The sequence below is a fragment of the Hippoglossus hippoglossus genome, chromosome 2 (assembly GCF_009819705.1).
Source record: "Hippoglossus hippoglossus isolate fHipHip1 chromosome 2, fHipHip1.pri, whole genome shotgun sequence".
Classification (NCBI taxonomy): domain Eukaryota; kingdom Metazoa; phylum Chordata; class Actinopteri; order Pleuronectiformes; family Pleuronectidae; genus Hippoglossus; species Hippoglossus hippoglossus.
In genome coordinates this window covers 3,525,272-3,545,286 of record NC_047152.1, presented here as the reverse complement: position 1 = coordinate 3,545,286, position 20,015 = coordinate 3,525,272, and the positions used below count along the sequence as shown (strand labels likewise).

The following is a 20,015-nucleotide window of genomic DNA, read 5'->3' as shown; positions in this document are numbered from 1 at the left end:
GAAAAAAGGGAGAGAGGCTGCTCTATCGACCGCTGTCGACCCATTATACTCATTCTGTCTGGGGTCAGGAAGAAAGACACAGCTCCGAAATGCGTCTTTAGACATTAACACGGACGATTTAGTGGTTTTAAGGCAAAATAGATATAAATAAAAAGATCTGGAGGCATAAGAGTTAACATCTTCACTACATTTAAATGATTTTCTGATATTGATTTGTTAATAATGGAGAACAGCCATCAAAATGATACTCACATCTTTAATCGACACCTACATGTCCCAGAAATACAAGAAATCAGTTTCAATCCACACTGAAGTTGATTGTTCAATAAAACATAAAATAATACAACTGGTTAGCGGCTTAATTATCTCCAAATGAGTCACAAAACATCAAGTGTGATGACAATGATCAGATAAGACGTGAACTTTAATATAGAACTAAAACCAAGCTTCATGTTGCAGATCATAAAATCATTACAAATTTAAAAATGCATTTATTTAATTAAACTTTAAAAATCTAAAATCTGTTTCTACGATCAGTTCTGCTTGAAATTAAAACCAGATAAAACATCCCATACTGCAAAAGTAGAGGTTTAAAAATAAGAAACGGTTTTCAAGGCAGACCCGTTTTCCATTTTTCTCCAAAAGCACTTTTTCTGATGAAGTTCTTAATGGAGTGTGTGTGTGTGTGTCCTACTGCTCGGGCTCATCGGAACAGTCCGACTTTCTTCTTCTTTGGTTTGGAGGACGGTCGCCCTGCTGGGTGGTCAAAAGACTGAGGACAAAGAGGAAGAGACAGATATTCGTTTTTTTTTAGGAAAGATTATTCTGAAGATAAAATGAAGCTGATTTCTTATTGCAGTCGTACCTGTTGGACTGTGGCTCCATCGGCCATTGCGGCTCCAGTCGCATCTGCCCGGTTGTGGCTCTGTTCTCCAACCCTCTCAGCTGTTTTACTGACAGACCCGACACCTAAAGGTCGAGGACAAAGACGATCAAATACACTCGTGAGGTGTGAAGTCAACTTATTATTGTACTTTAAGTGTTTGAAACTAAATTAAAATCTGGTAACAGCAGATCTGAAGCATCACATTCTGACAATGTGACTTTGACCCACATCCACAAACCAACAATCAGAATATGGCATAGAAAGACCACTGAGCAGTGTTGAAAAGTAACACATGAAGTATATATACTCAAGTACCATCCTTAAGTACAGCTTTGAGGTACTTTATACTTCTATTCCAATAGATTTCAAACTTAACTAAACATACTAAACTAAAAAGCCTGGTTGCTTGCAGAACATCTGGTTTAACTGAAGACATTTTTCAGGATTTAAAAGCGGTAATTCCTTATCTGTGTATTGATTAATCAAGCATGTAAATGACCATTAGCTGAATTCCTGCAGGATCGTTTGTTGAACTGAAAGTCACTGAGCCTTTGCTTGTAGCTCTTAGTATATCAGCTGTTGATAAGAAACACATTTCGATTTATATTGTTATTAAGTGTGAACATCAGCAGTGAGCTTTTAGAGTTTCAACCCAACGAACCTAAGGATGGCGTGAGGTCACGTTCTTCAGTGGGCGGCCGGTCCTCCTGAACGGAGCGCTCCTCCGACAGTTTGCGTTTTCGTGCACGTGCGTTTCCGTGGGCGACGATGGAGGCGTACAGCTGCTGCAGGTCGTCGTCGAAGCCCAGAGTTTCCTGCTGCTCCGAACAAACCAGAGGAAGAGCCTGATGGGAGGAGACACGGAGGGAAGAGATGAGCGACGAGTTTTAGAATTAGGTCAGATCAGACAGGTTGGAAACAAACCAGCAGCTTAGAAAAATGGATCTAAAGAAGAAAATAAAGATGAACAGCAGAATTATTCTTTTATTATCGGTTATAAACATCCGTCACAGTTTACAGGCTTTTTTTTATTACTGCTTCAACTTTAACCTGCTCTACTTTTATAAGAGGTATTTCAGGTGTGTTCATCTATTTTACAGCACATCAACACCGGCGTCGGGCCTTATCCCCAAAACCGCACAAATCTCATTGTCTTTCCAAGTTGACATCTTTCCGTCTAGTACGTCTATGACATCTCTTTTTCATCCTGCGGTTTTTGTATTGTTCCAGTTTCACACACGTCACATTTTAGAAACGTCATCGATTCACCCACTTGCTCACTGGGAAGTTTCCCAGACATTCGGCTGACATTTAACTGGGGGTTGGCAAGAATAGGATTTCAGGAAAATGTCCACTGTTCAGTGCGTGCTTTCATTGTAGTTCGTTCCAATAGCCATGACACCCTGGTTGGGAATCTGACAATCTACCAAAACTGTAGAATCATGCAGGATTGTGTGGATGCTCGTGTGTTTTGTCTTGGATTTATCTCAGCATTGTCCCTCCAGGTCTCAACACATTAGAATATTCATCTTTTCAAGTTGTAAAAAACTGAAATGATCCTTTAAATGTATTTTTAAATGTTTTAATGTCTAATTTTTAGCGCTTATGTGATGATATTCTGCAGCATTGATCTACAATGTCAGCTCACTTTTCTTGCCTTAAAGCATATGAACCCATCTGTCTATTAGAAGTCACATGGACCTTTTCGTTTAAGCCCTCATTCCGCGGCCTTAAAGCCAATAAATCCACAAATCCACGAAAAGAAATAATCATACGCTTGGAATAAAAACTTGATTTGAAGTTCCCTTTTTTCCGGCGCAGCGTGGTGCCTCGCGGTATGTTTGTTTTACGGCCCGACGATGGGAGTCACGTGTCTGAGGTGTGATGCAGGGCGTGCTGCTGCTGCGATAAGCCTCTAATCAAAGCTGCATTATTGGCACAGCTGACCACAGGTAGACTTGTGAACAGGAACAACAGGAACAACTGAAAAAAACACACACACACACACACACACACACACACACACACACACACACACACACCACACACACACACCACACACACACACACACACACACACACACACACACACACACACACACACACACACACTCTGTCAACCGCAAGACTGACAGATAAGGGTGCGTGTAAACTTGTGCTACATTATGCGAACACACGTCTGACGCGTAGAAAAACACGCGCTATTCACTAAATCCTTCATTTTTTTCCTTCCACCAATGGAGAGGACAAACTCTCCAAATTAGCTCCTCAAATATTGACCGGGAGAAATTGGTGGTCTCCCGCTCGCTGTCAGTGCTGAGGGGCTCCTAAACACACTTTGGTCAGGTTTGGAGGTTTCGCATTGATTTATTTTTGTTATTTGTTTGTTTAAATATCGTAAAAATAAATGTATGCTCTGGTGAGGCTTGGTTCTGCTTCGGGAACACAGAGCGACCAATGTGCAGAGGGGAGAGGAAGCAGCAGAAAGCCGATCCTTATTCTCTCTTTTTACGTGACCTCCCCCCCCCCTCCCCAAATGAGCTCACTTCTTGTTTGATCTGAAATATTGTGTTCACTTTCTCAAACGTAATTTCTTGTTTTTAATGGAAATCCACTCTTCCCATTAAAACAACTGATTCATAGTTTTGCAGGATGAAATGACTTTATTGCCTGTAGGAATGTAAAATGTCAAATCATGAGCTACCAGGTCAAAATAATAAAATACTAAGACAAAATTATAACTGTAAGATTAATTAAAACCCATAAAATCTTGTGTAAATCAATTTTTTTTATGGTCAAAATGTTATTTTCCAGACGAAGCCGTTCTGTTGTGTGGAAAACTACTGGCTCTGTGTGTGAACGAGCTCCACAGATTTACAGTTTTTTATTATTCTTATTTACAATCAATGGTGAAGTTTGCACACTGTGGACAATAAAGTTTAACCTTAACTATCTTAACCTAACCCAACTCATCGCTATTTTGACTTAATAGGTCAACTTTAATCTAATTTATTTAAATTAGAAGCTGATATTTCATTATTAAATTTAATTTGAGGGGGTTTTACGCTAATATTAGACAGAAATAACCAAGAGATGACAAGAAACCTGCATACTTACATAATCACAATAGTTAATTTGTTAATTTGTATTATTATTTTGTATTTTTATTCTTTTCTTGGCACAACCACGCCTCCACGCCTCTCTTTATTTTAGGAAAGGTATGACAGTGAACACAGCAGGAGAGGATTGTTCTGTTGCCGACTAGAAAAGAAATGCCACACGGGGAATAAAGAGGCGATTACGGCAGGTCAATAACCTCTCGCTCGCTTTTGTCGAGCTGAGTAGCGTCCTGGAAAGTTCCTCTCTGCTCGTGTTGCAGAACAAAGTCCTCCGACCACAGAGGAAACGAAGAGGAGGAGGAGGAGGAGGAGGAGGAGGAGGAGGAGGAGGAGGAGGAGGAGGAGGAGTGCTCACCTGGTGGCCAAACCTCCTACCCCACAGTAAAGCATCATGTGTGGTGAAGGTGATGAGAGAAAAGGGGGAAGAGTTGGCAGCATGTTGGTGTTTCTCTATTATTAGCGGGTAAACAGCTCTGATTTTAGACGCGCTGCTGCTGCTGCTGTTGTTGTTGTTGTGTTTTTGAAGCGGAGGAGGAGGTCTGGTGCCAGAGAGTCTCACACAAACTCCCCGTCATCCTCGTCTCTGTTGTTGAACCCGTGTTTACTTTCCCCTCTTTCCTCGCAAACCTCAATTTCTCAGCTTCCTGCCCCGAATCAGAGAGCGAGGTGTTGCTTTTCCGATTGAACCCTGAGCTCTCGAGGTGGTGTCCTTGGAAGAGGAGCGGAGGGTTTAACCAGGATGGAGGGAAGAGTTTGAGCAGGAGAATGACGAGGTCGATAGGATGTGAAGTGATGAGGTTTGGAGCTTTAGATCTTAAACTGTTCAGATCCATCTGTTTGTTTGAGATGGACTCAATTTGAGTTGATACATCAGTCCCCTTAAATTCAATCAAGCACACACTCATAGATATCAGTTCCCTAAATATGTCCTGAGAATTATTCCCTAGGTAAATGGTGAAAATGTCAAACAAACGCCCTATCTCGCAAAGTTAGAAAAAGGGTAAAACAATTCTTAGATCCACCCCCGAATTTATTGGGTTCTTTCTTGGCAAGACCTTGGAAACAAAGCCATGCTGAAGAGTCAAAACAGAAATCTGTGCCAAAACCAATGAACTGCTCAGGTGTGAACGGGACATTCATCTTCTGTCAGCTGAGGAAAGCCTCATGTTTGTTTGTGGCTCTCGTTCATTTTGAAGCAGTTTCAGCTCGACTGGCTGCCACCGCACTCGTCCACAATGTTGCTGTGACAGCGAGTGTCCGGTGTCACAACTGAAACACAGTATCCCGGGGGGAGGTTCTTGCAAATTGCGTGTTCACGTGCTGACAAGCGCGGCTGCTGCTGCCGTGTTCCGTGTTGCTGCTCTCATGTTGCCCGTGATGTCTTTGCGGGACGCCGCACTCGGGCCGGTCCAGGCCGAGGGCTCGGCCCAGCGACCAGCAGCTGAAGAGGGGAAGCAGCCAGGCCACAGAGCGGCTAATTACAGACCCAGAGCGGGGGACAACCCTGTGGAAACTGTGCGCAACTGACAGAAGGCACATGAGGAGGCGGAGAAGATCTACTGTGCGGAGATGTTTTTGTTTTGCCGTCTTTTACTCCTTGCAGAGTAAAAACTACAGTTGCACAACTCCTGATTATTTTCAGGATTTGATTCAGAATATAATGAATAAAAGAACCTGAAGAGATTTTCAGTTTGCGAGAAGCAGCCACGGGAAGTTTGACATTTTGTTCACCTAAATGTTTCAGTACAAGAAGAAACATACGCATCTACGTTATCTGAGAGCCAAGTCTCAAAACTGTAAATTACACTGTCTATACTGTTCATACCTTTGCCAAGGCCAACAGTCTCCTTATTAAACCACATTTAAATCCACTAGATCCAGATTTTCATTTGGATCACACTCAACCAGACAGGGGCGAACCCATAACCTCCTTGGCGAAGGGAATACATTTTCAGGTTACTAATTTGATTTGCTTATCAAGTGGTGAAAGTCCAGATTCTTTATTTCCAGACCTCAAGAAAAGCCGAAACCAACAAAGGCTGTTAACTGCTCAGAATGTGGTCTGGCGTGATCGGATCTATATCAGTTGCAAATATCGAACTCCTTTAAAATATCTTCATGAGAACATATGACAGTAACTGGATCTTAGGACGTATGACTCACAAACTACGTGATTCAACACCTGCAGACCCAGACTGGAGCAGATCTGTTACAAATACAGCCGCAAATATCGTGGAATGCGGCCGGGAAGCGGAATATTCGGAGTTCACCATCACTTGCATGTGGCTGTGTGTTGCCCTCACTTATATCGGCCTCGCCTACTTACCACCCAGGCCCTGAATTCCTCAGGTTAGTGAGATAAAAAGCCGCTTGCTGCGTTTATGAGAGTCAATGATTGACCGAGGAGCGAGGGAGAGAAGAGGAGGGAGGTTTCACCCATCAATATCACCAACAACACTACACACATGTATTCTATGATATCAGGCCACATTATACTTTGATCATATTACACACAATGACTGTTTTCACCTACTTTTTTATATATTACCATATATTATTCTGGTTTTGGGTCAAAGTGGTTTACAATAGGTGCACCTGTGTCTCTTTGTTGGTTTGATTTATAGACTGTAAATACAGATGGACGACATGACAGCTCCCCCAATGTGAAGGCGAATCATCTTGATCCCCCCCCCCCAGTCAGCTGCATAAACCCCGCCCCCTGCATGTTAGCAGATGGGACAAGGTACAAACTAAAAAGATGAAATAAACGACAAATCATTTTTATGTCGTTCTAGGTAGTTCTTATCACACTGGTGTTTGTTGAAGGGGCAAATTGATGCAATAAAACGCAAATCAAAACGTCATGATTGACTAAGCTGCCCCTCCCGAGAAATATAAAAAATCATTATTATAGTTACTGCATAACTATGAGTGTTATCAGTCAAACAGATGAGAGTGGGCTCAGGACGCAGCATCATATCGCTGCTTTAGCTAGTGTAAAAGGAAACTATATCCTGTCTGGACTAATGTGTTAACTTACAATTGCATGGGGGACGTGTCGTCCATATTTAAATACTATCTGTGGTTCGATTACGCCAAAAGTATTGAACCGCTTTGCACAAACTTGATGGAGGGATGGGGCATCAATTTAGAGGCTTTTATTTTACTATATATACAGAATAAATAAATAAATTTATATATATATAATAGAAATAGTAAGGAGTTAACGTGGTTCACAGAAGGATTACAGATAACTGAGTCTTCAGTCACAGCTCTCGCCAATAACCGTGTGGTAACGTCTGTGGTGTCACATGTCAACCACAGACGTTACGTGCACCGTGTTGTCACCATAACTACAACCTAACCCTTTGACAAACTATTGTAAACCACACACCCTGCATCAATCTCACTAATGCTCTTGAGGGTGAACAAGAGCAAACCCGTGCAAACCAGGTTCAACATCTGGCGGAAGGACTGAAAAGTGCGTTTTATGAATTTAAACCAATCAATATCTACGGCTTCCCTCCATTCTTCATGTCAAGTTTGGTCGCTTAGAGTCAAAATGTATTTTGGGCTCCATCAGCTGCTGTGGTCGCCGGATGAAAAAAAAAAAAAAAAAAAGTTTCCTGCTCTGCTCTTAACTTAGAGCCTCTGGTCGAGGCAAACAGATATTAGGATTTGACTCCTCCTGTTGTGACAGTGCAGCGCTTCATGTGGGGAGCTACGCTGCACTTAAGGATAACGTCTCCAACCGTTTGAGCACATATTCATTACAGACGCTTATACTGGAGACGGAAAACTGCACATCTCCACACAGCGGCTTCTTAATGATTCTCATTTAAGTAGCTTCGAGCGCAAAACCTGACCCGGGAAAACCTTCAATTTGAGGAGATTAAGAGCAAGGAACCCAAATTTGGAAGCCGCAAACGTTTGGACTCAATTATGTGATTCTGTGCAGCTCAAGTGAGGTGTTTTGGTCAGAGGCGGCCACTAATTGTCACATGTCGCTTCATTCATTGCAGCGTGGTCACCGTGGAGCTGTGAAGCCGCCGTCTCGTGAAACAGGAAGCGGCGACGTTCCCAAGTGGTGACAATTCAATTCGGAGCTGTCAAGTGTGACGCCGCGCTGAGAGCTGCAGAGCATGCGTCACCGGGGTGCACATGCACACACGCATAAAGATAAAAACACGGCCTCAATGACACACACACCGGCACTAGACTCTGAAAGACCATAAGCATGCGTCACAGCCTGCTCGTGTGGAGAGTGACACACACACACACACACACACACACACAACACACACACACACACACACACACACACACACACACACACACACACACACACCCACACACACACACACACACACACACACACACCACACACACACACACACACTAAATTTAGCTCCTAAGGGAAGTTGATGTGATCCTTTTTTTTTTTTCATCCTACAGCTCCATGACCAGCTTTTGCTTGTACCAAAGTTAAATCCAAGTGGTGTGTGTGTGCGCGTGTGTGTGTGTGTGTGTGTATCAGTGGGAAGCATATAGGCTAATTCCACCCATGTAAATGTTGACCTGAGCTGGGTGGGGTGTTTGTGTGGTGGCCGCGTGGGGAGGGGCTTTCATGGAAAGCTGCAGTAGAAAATAAAAGCTCCTCCTGCTCCTGTCATCATCGTCTCTCTTCCACTGTCCCTCTGAGCTCCCGTTCCCCTTGGTGTGGGACACAAAGGCCACAAATGGCGCAAGCACAAACACACGCTTGTGGAAATGGTAAAAGAGGCGGCGGGGGGGGAGGCGGTGATGAGGCTCTGCTGTCTTTTGGCACTCGCCACGTAAATATCTGCGCAAATGTCACAGAAGTTCAAGTTCAAGGAAGGAAAAACTGAAGGCGAAAGTGACGCTGGGTGGTTTTTACCAGAACAGGAGACACACACACAGACTCTGCGTTGTACCTGTGACTCTGATCCGTCTTGTTAGTTACTTATAAACTCCATTTTTGAACATAGGCGTGTTCATTTTCTGACGTAGGGAAGATTGATATCACCCTAAAGGGAAGCTGGTCCAACTTAGCATTAAGAGTGGAAACAAAGGAAAAACTGTTTGCCAAGTTCTGTGTAAAAACACAGCTCAGGGTTGTGACATCGATATGTTTACGCACCCGGAATAAATCATTCGGCTTTGTTTTATTTTTTACTTCATTCACACTTGGCCTGTAACTAAAAATAGTTTTAGTAAAATCACCTAAAATTATTTTTGCAGCTCCCTGGTTAATTATTTAATCTTGCAGAAAATAGAGAGAAGACTTAGATGATGTCACACTGAGAAAATCACCTTCAAGTCATTGTCAGATGTGAACTTGTGTTTTTGTTCACAGCTCATCAACACCAGCTTCAGCCAAAAGCTCTTTAATCTCGTCGTCTCTTCAAGTTGACGTCTTTCGTTTGGATCTTCTCGGTGCGTGGCTCCTCTTTTCATCCTGAGATATTTGTATTCTTTTGGGGATTTTTTTTCAGTTTTGCGTCTGTCGCATTTTACAAAAGTCGTCAACATGCCCACTCGCTGGAGAAAGTCCAGGGCAACTGACTCTGACCTTCGTGTTCTCACATACAGCCTCTCCGGAAAAATGTCAGGAGAATATCCAGAGTTCTGTGCGTGTCTGAAAGCAGCTTTTCTAGTGGACCTTGAATGTTTTTGATAGCTCGCTCATGATCGACCTATTGATTAGCACAGTACAATCCTCAGCTCGGGCTCAGTTTGAAGCACTGATGGGTATGGCAGATGTTGCCATGGAGACAGACACAGACGGCCACTCACGCACAAGTCACCGGGTGGACAGACCGCACGCAAAGGCTCTACCCTGACAGATAAATACAACACGCTGACGCCAAACGCCTTCACTCTTTCTCTGACACACACAGCGGCTTGTCCGGTGTCTGCGATTCTTCCTTTGACGCATCCCGGTGACATTTTTCCCCACACACACGTTTTATTTCAGCTTGGACTTTGGTCTGCAGGCAGTCTCCTCGCAGCCCGGTGGAATTTGCCATGAGAGGGAGGACTTTGATCCGCCGCAGCGTTCCTCTTCTCCCTCTTCTTCTTCTGTGGTCTCTCGCTGTGCGCCCACCCTCACCCTCAACCATCATATGGTCACCAAAAAGCTGAAAACAGAGCCGCCACTGTGACCCCGATGTAACTTTCCATGACTCCTTGTACCTGGAGCTGGAGCCTTTCCACCTCCTATAAATGTGATTCTTTCCTGGTTTGTCCTTATACACAAACAGCATCAACAAACAGGCAGCGTTTCCGTCCTGAAAACCACCAAATGATGCAACTGATGAGTCAAAGAAAACTCTGAATTACGCTACAGTGTGCCGCTCCTAGTCACCCAGGAAGGGAAATTTCCCCACATCCAAGTTCTCTGATAGTAATCTTTACAAATGTCACGACCTCCACATGGAATTGGACAATGTTTCCACACACAGGCAAGAAAACAACCAGCCTCAATATTTCTCAGAAATCTGTCGCTAAATGAATGAATATTAATCAGGGCTGGGCGACAAAACAATATCAACAATAATTGCAATATAATTTTCATCAATAGCAATATTACAAGTCCAATACATATTGATATATTGCTTATTGATCTTCCTCAGTTTGCCCATGGACAGCTTCAAGCCAGCACCTTCACTCAGAAGCAAAAATAAGTCTTTAAATTTAAAAGAAATAATAATTTGTACATTTCTCGTGATAATTATAGATGAGTTTTCATCATGATATCATTTTTGGTAAATATTAAAAGTAATCCAAACATAAACCCGGAGGGACAGACACACCTTGGAAATTCCACAGGTAGATCTGAAATGCCGAGTCTCACACACACAATCAGTCAGAGGTCATCATGGTCCAAGATGAGAAATCTCACACCTTAATACAGTAAGTACAAACACACACATTGAGAAATCAGCCGATGGCTCTGACAGGACAGTAACGTGCCGCGACTTTAAAGTCGGTACGGCGGCTCGTGTTTCAGTCAGACAGAGAACTGCGCGTTCCCAGCGGCCGCAGTGTTTTATCATGTGGTTCTCGCCCGCGCTCGCCACAGCCGGTTTACGATCAGGAATGGACGAGAGAGGACGGCAAAAAACAGACCCAAAACAACAGGCCAGCTGAGGGCTGCGGTGTGTTGTGTGTGTGTGTGTGTGTGTGTGTGTGTGTGTGTGTGTGTGTGTGTGTGTGTGTGTGTGTGTGTGTGTGTGTGTGTGTGTCGCTGACCTCTCACCTTTGAAATGAGTTCTCTCTGTAGGTTTGCTCCTCAAAAACATCCGTCTGCAAGCCGCTCTGGGTTTCAAACACACACACACACACACTTGGACTATGAGCATTGAAAACATACCATCTCACTGTCTGCTACTCAACAGGTGAGAAGAAAAACACTTTTTGTTATACTATTACTTTCCTCCCTGTGTTTTTTTTTAAATCCTTAATAATAAATATATATATACTGTATATTAATACTCATCGTTTACATCCTGAACATGTGGCATGTGACTTAAATTCAATTTTCCTAAGCACTATTCCTCGATGCTGATGGAAAAAGTCACGAGGTCAGGGAAAGACATGAAGGAGAATAAATCGGCATTAATTTATCTGAAGTATTTACTATAAATATATTTTAAAAAATTAGCAATATAAGAAAAGTGGATGAAAATCTGATTGGTAGCACAAAGTTAAAGATTTTTTTATACCCACATTTTTCATGTTGTTGGTTTTGGATTTTTTTGATTTAGAGTTAATGCATAAAATATATAAATATAAATAGGACTATTTTTAGACCATTAAGTCTGGTGTTCCCAAAAGGCTGAAGGTAAAGATGATTTTACTATTTTGAGATGCACTTGAATAACAGCAGTATCTTTTGAACTTTTGGCTCAGAGTACTATTATTCCATGTCAGTCATCTTGTATGTGTGTTATATTATATACAGGTGTGTGTGTGTGTGTGTGTGTGTGTGTGTGTGTGTGTGTGTGTGTGTGTGTGTGTGTGTACCTCTGCTGAGCGTGGCTCCGTTCTCCCTGTAGTCCTGGATCTCCAAGTCCTTCTTCCCCAGCAGACCTCCCAGCTGCCCCACCTGCCGCTGCAGCAGGCGGCTCATCGCCAGCAGGGGGCGCAGCAGCTGAGCACACACCTGTGAACACACACAGGACGCAGTGAAAGAGGCAACTGTGATGGTCAGGGTTAATTTTTGTTTTTGATTTTTTTCCTCACTATTTTTAACGATTTATATACATATAGTTCCCAATTCTCTTTAAGATGTTTCAAATTTCTTATTTGTTTGGTTTTAAAGAAATACAGAGACACTAGTAAACAGATAGAGGGTGATTATCAGAATGCAGAGAGTCATGGATTTAATTCACACTATGTCAAACTGTGCTGTATCAACATTTTGATACAGACCAAGAACATGAACACTCAGCGGCAGGGCTGGACCGTACCAGTGTGACGGGGGGGCGGGGGTGCAGCGAAACTCCCAGTAGAAGGGCAGCTCCGCCAGCTCGCTCTTCAGCCTGATGCTGATGTTGTCGTGCTCGCGTCGCGTCAGAGAGATCTGAGCCTGGCCATCGGCTCGCTCGCCGCTTCCCGACAGACAGGGCTGAGCCACCCTCACACAGGTGGGAGAAGAAAGCTTTGACCGGGGCTCGCAAACGCCGGTTCAGCTCCTGGTGGAGGAAAACGTGATTCATTTACCACAAAATGATTGCTATGGGACTTGATTTCTAGTAGTTTCATGTGAAAACCTCCAGAGAAAGCTTGGACCCAGTTCTGCGGACATTCTCCAGAGTTCATGTCTCAAAACGACTTAATAGATGAAAGAAAAGAAGCACTAGTCGCAGCCCTGGTTTAAAAGCCAAACCTCTGCTGTGTTTCTACGTACCTGTGATCGCCTCTGGATGGCGGCTGAGTCCATCCTCTCCTCCCACACGCAGCTCATGTCAGTCAGCAGGATGTGGTACGCCGCGTCTCCAAACCAGATCTTAGCGAGGAGCTGGCAGCCGCTGATGCCCACAGGAAGCCAGGGATGCTGGAGGAGGACGTCAGGGGGGGGCTCCGTTCACCTCCATCTTGGCATTAATATGAAGTGAACACACTAAAAATCACTGTTAGGAGACGGAGAATGTCAAGTCTCAGATGAACATGAAAGTCCAGACGATGAATAAATATATATGGATACAAAAACGGAAGGGGAGAAGTGGACTACAAATCCAGAGGTGCTTCTCTGTGTTCAAATGAATTGTATCCTTGTTTTATATATTTTCTCAATGAACTGGTAACTTTTTGGGTATAAAACATCAGAAAATGGTGAAAATGTTCAAATGTTTTTCTACTACAAAAAGTTATGGAAATAAATGTCTAATATTGCACTAAAGCCTAAAGCTATAAGCTGCACTATCATGTAAAACAATGTAAAATTGATAGATTGACAATTAGATTAATTAGAAAAAGAGTTGGCAATTTTTTAAAATTCAGATTAGTCTAGAATTCTTGCAGGTCTACACTTAGAAAACTGTTGTTTTTGTTTAGAAAACAAAGCCACCACATATATACATTTAAAGATGAACTTAACATCATAATAAATTACTACTTCACAAAATATGGACGTGTGTTTTTTATATGTTTCTCCTTGCACATCATCATAAACTGATGGTTTTGGACTGTCAGAACAAGAAATCTGAAAGGGTCACTTCGAGATCTGGCAAAACCATGACATGCATCATTTTAAAAACAAAACAACTAATGGATAACTGAGAAAAGAATATGCAGATTGTTAGTTGCAGCACTACATATATATATATATATATATATATATATATATATATATATATATATATATATATATATATATATACATATACATATACATATATATATATATATGCAACTTACACACTCGTGGGATTTTCAGAATGTGGGTTAAAGCTAAAGGCTCCAAACTAACTGGAAGTAGATGCCTATGAACACCCACACCCAAAACATGGTGCAATTTTCCCCTTTATCAAACGTGTTTAATCGCTCACCTCCGAGGAATGCGCCCTCTCTAAGCCTGGCCTGAGATCTGTTAAAAGCCACGTTACAGACGCCGTCCCAGCCACATAATCACCCCCTTGCCCCGGAGCGGGCGACCACAGCCTGCAGCTCCTGCGGGTTACCGGCTCCTCGCTGTTGATCTGTTATGGGGCTGTTTTCTGGGAAAGAGAAGAGGTATTTCTCGTCAGCGGCATTTGAAGCACGGCGAGCGCTTCAGACGTTGACTGGAAATCGCAAAAAATTCCAAATCAGTAACTTTATGACGGCAATATACAGCCATACAAAGCTGGGCAGGGATGCCAGTGGTTAGAGGTTATCAGGGGAGGATGGAGTCCTGACACGCTCCCTTCTGTCTTGTGTCCAACCAAACTCTGCCCGAAAAAAGACTGGATTTTAAATCCCCTTGTTTCTCAGCACACATTCCTTCTAGATATTATTGTTCGATCATCATCCACATTGAAATTCAGCAGCTCCTCTTAAATTCTGCAACAATTCAGTGCAATAAGCAACGTGCATTGATTTTTTTAATTGTTGTTCAATTCTTTTAGGCGACAGTAACAGAAGCACTTTCATTAGTACAAGTTAATATGTTCTTTTATATTCTGAAACTTAGTTTTTTTTTTTAACCAAACTCAATTAAAAAATCGACGACTTTTAAGGTTTACGAGCTTGTAATCAAACACAGATATGAGATAGATTCTGGTTTTGAACATTGACTGCATTTGTAGACTCTATTCTTCGACTCGGCGCCTGAAACAAACAACATTTATATCCAAAATGTCCACTTTTACTCACAAACTGTTAGCCTTGCTGGCTAGTTCGAAGCATGATCTGATAATGGAAGTTAGCTACGAGCTTGATATTCTTGCCGCTGTTGCCTTTGTCTGACGCAGTTTAATGTCGTTCAGTTGCTATTCTGCCACAGCATCTTAAAACACACGTAGAGACCCGGAAAATACCGTTAAAACAAGTGTATAAATACTTTAAATGTACCAGAGTGCGCCACCAAGAAGCAGCTTCCGTGGCAGGGCTTGTTGACAGTTTGGATTGCAACGCCGACGTGAAACAACAGCGCCTTTCAAAGGTTCCGCTTAATACTTCTCCTACTATTCCTTCTACAACTCCTAATAATAATAATGATATGATAATGATATTAATACTAATGATAATGCTAATAATAATACAAATATTAATACTACTACTAATGATAATAATAACGTTATCCTTACTTCCCCTGAAGCTGCTGTTTACACAAATATTGGATTCAAAATCTTGCCATGACCCTTCTGGGACTCCGTAGAACTTAAATAAATTTACTAGGTTATTTTTCCACAACTTTGAAAATAACTGTGAAAACATTAAATCAGCTGAATATTAATAATCTGCCTAAAACTGCACCAATGTTTATTTTATTTAACCTTTTTAAGATGCTGCATGGTTTACGTATTATTATTTTTATACCACAGAGAAGAATCTGTTATTATTCAACCTTGGATGTTTTTCATCACTAAATCATCGACTTATTATTAAGTTCAGTTCAGAAAGTAAAATAACAATTAAAACAATTTCTAAATGTTTGTCGATCTCACTCAAAAACTTTGAATTTAAGTCCATTAAAAACAGTTTAAAATTTAACAACATGAAATGATGAAACTCTTGATCAACAAACTATCAGAAATATAATTGTCGTACTTATATTGATAAAAAACAGTTGGTGATGAGAATGATAAAGTACAGAAAGTCACAGAAGTCAAACCCAGTGATTGCAGCACTTAAACACGAAAAGATTTATTTAAGGTCTCACAGATACAAAATAGCTTTTATTTATTTTTTTCAAAGAATAGCACTTCTTTAATTTTTTTTGTACATTTTCTTACTTGCATGAGGTATACAACGATTTATCAACGTCAGAAAGAGCTGAGTGGGGCACAAAGAGAAGGACGGAGCATGGTTGTGTTTTCTGCAGGTGTTAGTCGTGTGAGGAGAGGAAGGGACGCCACAAATGTGTAAACACTGAGAATTCAAAAACGCCAAAAAAACCAAACATTTGGAGTTTTAAAATACACTTTTAAGGGTTTTTGTTTCCTCGCCGGGACCGAAACCAGCAAACCTTAACTGCAAACAAGAGGGAAAATGTAAGTTTCTGCTTCGATTTCGGCCAAATCTGATGTTTTAAATCGTCTGTGGCTCATTCACATGCAGCCCCCTTTATTTTAATGTGTTTCTATCATCCTGGTATAATTTTCATTAAAAATGCAACACTCTGAACGTCCCTGAACACATCACCATGGCGCCACAAACATTTAAAATCAGAGCTATGCCCGTGTGATTCCGCCCAGCACTTGACCGCGTGAAGTCGCCCATTCACACGTCATTTTAAATTTCTTTTATGTGGTGGCACATTTAAGGGGCATCACCCGACAGAGACAGAAAGGCCGTGGTGATGATAATCATCCTCATCGTCACAGGGAGGAAAAGCAAAGTGAAGTCTGAGCGCGAGAGTCGAGGGGGTCGAGGGGTCAGTCTGGATCCTACTGGCTTCACTGGGGCAGAGCTTTGAGGATGGCGTTGACCTCCTCTGCGACGGCGGTCAGCGCGAACTCAAAACTGGTCCTGGATACGGAAAGAAACACAGACAAACCATTCAATGTAACGATTACAGCAGAAATATGATCAACCCATTTTACCTTCTTATACATGTACAGCCAATATGTCAGCCAATAAATATATTAATTAAAGGATCAGATCTTTCAAATATACAGTATTTATTGGTTTATTTATTGTTGGTGGAATTGTTTATGCATTTGTGGACATGTATTGTATGCTAAATTAAAATGATATGTTTAATATATATTTTAAAAACAAGACATATGATGGGAATGTGTTTGTATTTAACTCACCTTGGTGCGAACCATCCCAGGCCTCTGGTCGCGGACGTGCTCCAGTGTTGCGGCGATGTCGATCTCTTTCACACCTGCAGGACAACACGGGAAAAGCACTTTGTCTATCTTCTGTTGTCGTGCAGATATTGTTGATTTTAAAAGACTTTAGACAACAGAGAGTAACACACATATGTAAAGCTCACCTTTAGCCATGCGATTCAGAACCATGTCAATCAGGATGTAAGTCCCAGTCCGGCCCGTACCGTCACTATGGAGACCACATCACAAAATAGACATATTAAAATGTTAATGCACTAATGCACTAAAGCATCTATTATGTTCTTTACAATGGAAAACATCAAGGCGAAAAGAAAGTTCAGTCAAATGCTGCATTCGCCTGCCATCTAATGGTATAATTTGGTACTACAATGAAGTTCCTCTTTGCACCATTAATTATACAAATCTGCATTTGCTCAACTTGGGTAAAAGAAAAACTGAATGAAACTAATTTCTTTGTCTTTATTTCCTCATATGGGTGAAAAATGAAGACATGTGTGGTTCACCTGCAGTGCACGATGATGGGGCAGGATCGTCCCCTGTAGCACTTATTCACCTTCCTGTGGACAAAGGTACCAGAAACAAGAGATTTGTTTTTTTCTTTTCTTAAGTAACTAGTAAATTCTGTAAATATTGGATTTTTGCAAATACAGAAAATTACATCTTGAGTTGAGTTCATCAGAAACATTTCACAAAATTACAATTTTAGGGACTAAAAAACATGTAGTTCAAATGATGAACCTTTTCATTTTCAATCAAACAGTATTCATGTTATATAGATAGATAGATAGATAGACAGATAGACAGATAGATAGATAGATAGATAGATAGATAGATAGATAGATAGATAGGGGGGGGGGGGGGGGGCGGGGGGGGGGGGGGGGGGTAAAAAAGGGTTTTTTCGGCGATGGACCTCCTGCTGCAGCCACATCAGTCCATGATCATTTTTGTGACTATGCAACTGGACCCAGACTATAGCTGCAAACCACAAGAAGGACACAGACAGATTATGTTGAATATTAAAACCAAGGGCCCCGCTGACCTCCATCGCACCGGGTGGGAGGACGGGAGGAGAGGAGGGACAGAGGAGGGACAGAGGAGGGACAGAGGAGGGGAGAAGGGAGTGGGGAGGGAAAGACAGGAGAAATATTGTTGCATCATCAGGTTACTAGGGCTGGGTCGGGATTAAAAACGTTGAAATATGAATATGGCAGAATATGTGCAACATTGACTTTAAAACTATTAGCCAGACTGAATTCTCATTTCAGCTTGACGTCAGTGAGTGTTGGAGTTTTCTGTTGGTAAAGAAGAATGTAATTAATATATGTTTTTCTTATTTTTACTTATAGAATTTGAAACACGTGCACTTGTGCTATAAATACTGAGATAAAAGTGTATTTTGGGGTGAATCTCCAGATTTTTGCTCTAAATACGACTCTTTTCACAACGTTTGACCACTAAACTCATCCAGATTTCAACTTATGCACATTGTTGATATTACCATGCAAAAACAAATGTTTGCCCCCCCCCCCCCCCTGTGCAGTGTTTACGTGTGACTGCACAGGTGGTAGCAGTACCTGCGGAAGTCCAGCAGGGGCCGTGTGGAGGTGGGGATGCCCTGAGCCGGCCAGCTGAGGAAGTGGAACTGGGTGAGGGTCCTGGTCTCCTGGGTCTGCACGTTCTTCAGGTAGAAACTTCTCACCAAGAAGTCGTTGCACCAGATGTGCTCCGACACCAAGTTCACCTGAGGGACGGACGGATGCACGTCAAAAATGGAGATAGAGCAAAAGACACTTTAATTTGCCAGTATAATTTAAGGTGTGTGCATTGTTTTAAGGCACCTCATAGATGTGGTAGAGGGACGAGCCTTCATCGGGCCAGTAGCGGTCACACTGTTTCTCTCCGTCCTCCACCAGAGCCGTCATCATCACGATCACAGTGCAGCCGTTCTCCCAGACCATCTGCAGGACAACGTTAAACACACAAGGCGTGTCGCTCCATGTTAAGATCCAGAACCTGTGTGTTGTGCGATTCACACCTTCACATGAAATCAAAGCTAAAAGAGTATCCTGTCATTGTCTGCACATTAAGATTTCCCAGGTCAAAATACTCTTTCACAATAAAAACTATGAAATTACAAAGATGTGGATAATTAATGCTTATTGTCCAATGTTAAATGTCTTTCAACGTGTTTGACTGTGTTTTAATATGTTATAATACAATTTTTACATTGACATTAACTGCTGCACTTACGCAAATATAATATTTCCAAACAAATTGGCAAAGTTCTTTACGATGGAAAACGACAAGGTGAATTCTATTTTTGAGTTTCCTCAGTTTTCAGGATGTTGCAAACTCAAATCCTGCATTTCCCTGCCATCTAGTGGCACAATATGGTACCGCAGTGGAGTGAATTTGTGCTATATCATGTACGTATCGAAAATTATTTTTAAAATGTCATCTTTATTTTGTGCTCTTGCAGATTTTAACGGCGCAGGTTCAAGCTGGACTCTATTTCGAAGGGTGTCCGTAAAAAAACGGCTCGGGTGTTTTTAAGACTGCTGAAGAGCTGGGTTCACATTTTAAAGTCTCGTACAATGGAAACACTCAAAGGTCCCGAGATTAACGAGTCAACCTTATAACCAACTGAGTCATTGTAACGTAAAACTCCCTCTCTTGAATCAACACCTCTTTAACAGAGTTTGCTGGTTAAACGATGAATTCAGCTCCGCATGGAAAATATACATTTTTCTCCTCGTGTCTCACTGACCTGCCAGAAGTCAGAGATGGTGTGCGACTGGGGGCCCTGGGTGGCGATGTAGGCCGGCATCCGCGGGTCGTGCTCAATCTAAAGGGAGGTGGGGGTGAAAGGTCGCACAGGGTCAACGGGCTCGGATCGGTGTCCGCTGAAGCAGCCACATTCTTTCATGCAACGTTTTGGGGAGTAACAAATCCCAAAATGTCCCATATAGACCATTTGAGAGG

At 42.1% G+C, this 20,015-nt stretch overlaps 2 protein-coding genes across 2 annotated transcripts in view; both read right to left on the bottom strand.

The window, feature by feature from the left end:
* Nucleotides 1-242: 242 nt before the first annotated feature.
* nhej1 (nonhomologous end-joining factor 1) lies at nucleotides 243-13,117 on the bottom strand (the record flags this gene model as incomplete). The annotated part of the gene is given in 10 exon segments (XM_034612810.1): nucleotides 243-772; nucleotides 866-969; nucleotides 1,548-1,731; nucleotides 11,281-11,340; nucleotides 11,342-11,346; nucleotides 12,055-12,193; nucleotides 12,501-12,512; nucleotides 12,515-12,670; nucleotides 12,672-12,725; nucleotides 12,941-13,117. Coding segments are annotated over 10 exon segments (960 nt in total), but the record flags the coding sequence as incomplete, so codon positions are not given.
* A 3,327-nt stretch (nucleotides 13,118-16,444) lies between these two features.
* The window catches only part of ptprnb (protein tyrosine phosphatase receptor type Nb), a 23,285-nt gene continuing 19,714 nt past the window's right edge, over nucleotides 16,445-20,015 (bottom strand). Inside the window, 8 exon segments of the mRNA XM_034613288.1 lie at nucleotides 16,445-16,697; nucleotides 16,699-16,704; nucleotides 16,992-17,065; nucleotides 17,177-17,241; nucleotides 17,537-17,590; nucleotides 18,608-18,774; nucleotides 18,872-18,991; nucleotides 19,801-19,878. Of these exon segments, the coding sequence (XP_034469179.1) occupies nucleotides 16,632-16,697; nucleotides 16,699-16,704; nucleotides 16,992-17,065; nucleotides 17,177-17,241; nucleotides 17,537-17,590; nucleotides 18,608-18,774; nucleotides 18,872-18,991; nucleotides 19,801-19,878 (630 nt within the window). The 3' untranslated portion in view covers nucleotides 16,445-16,631.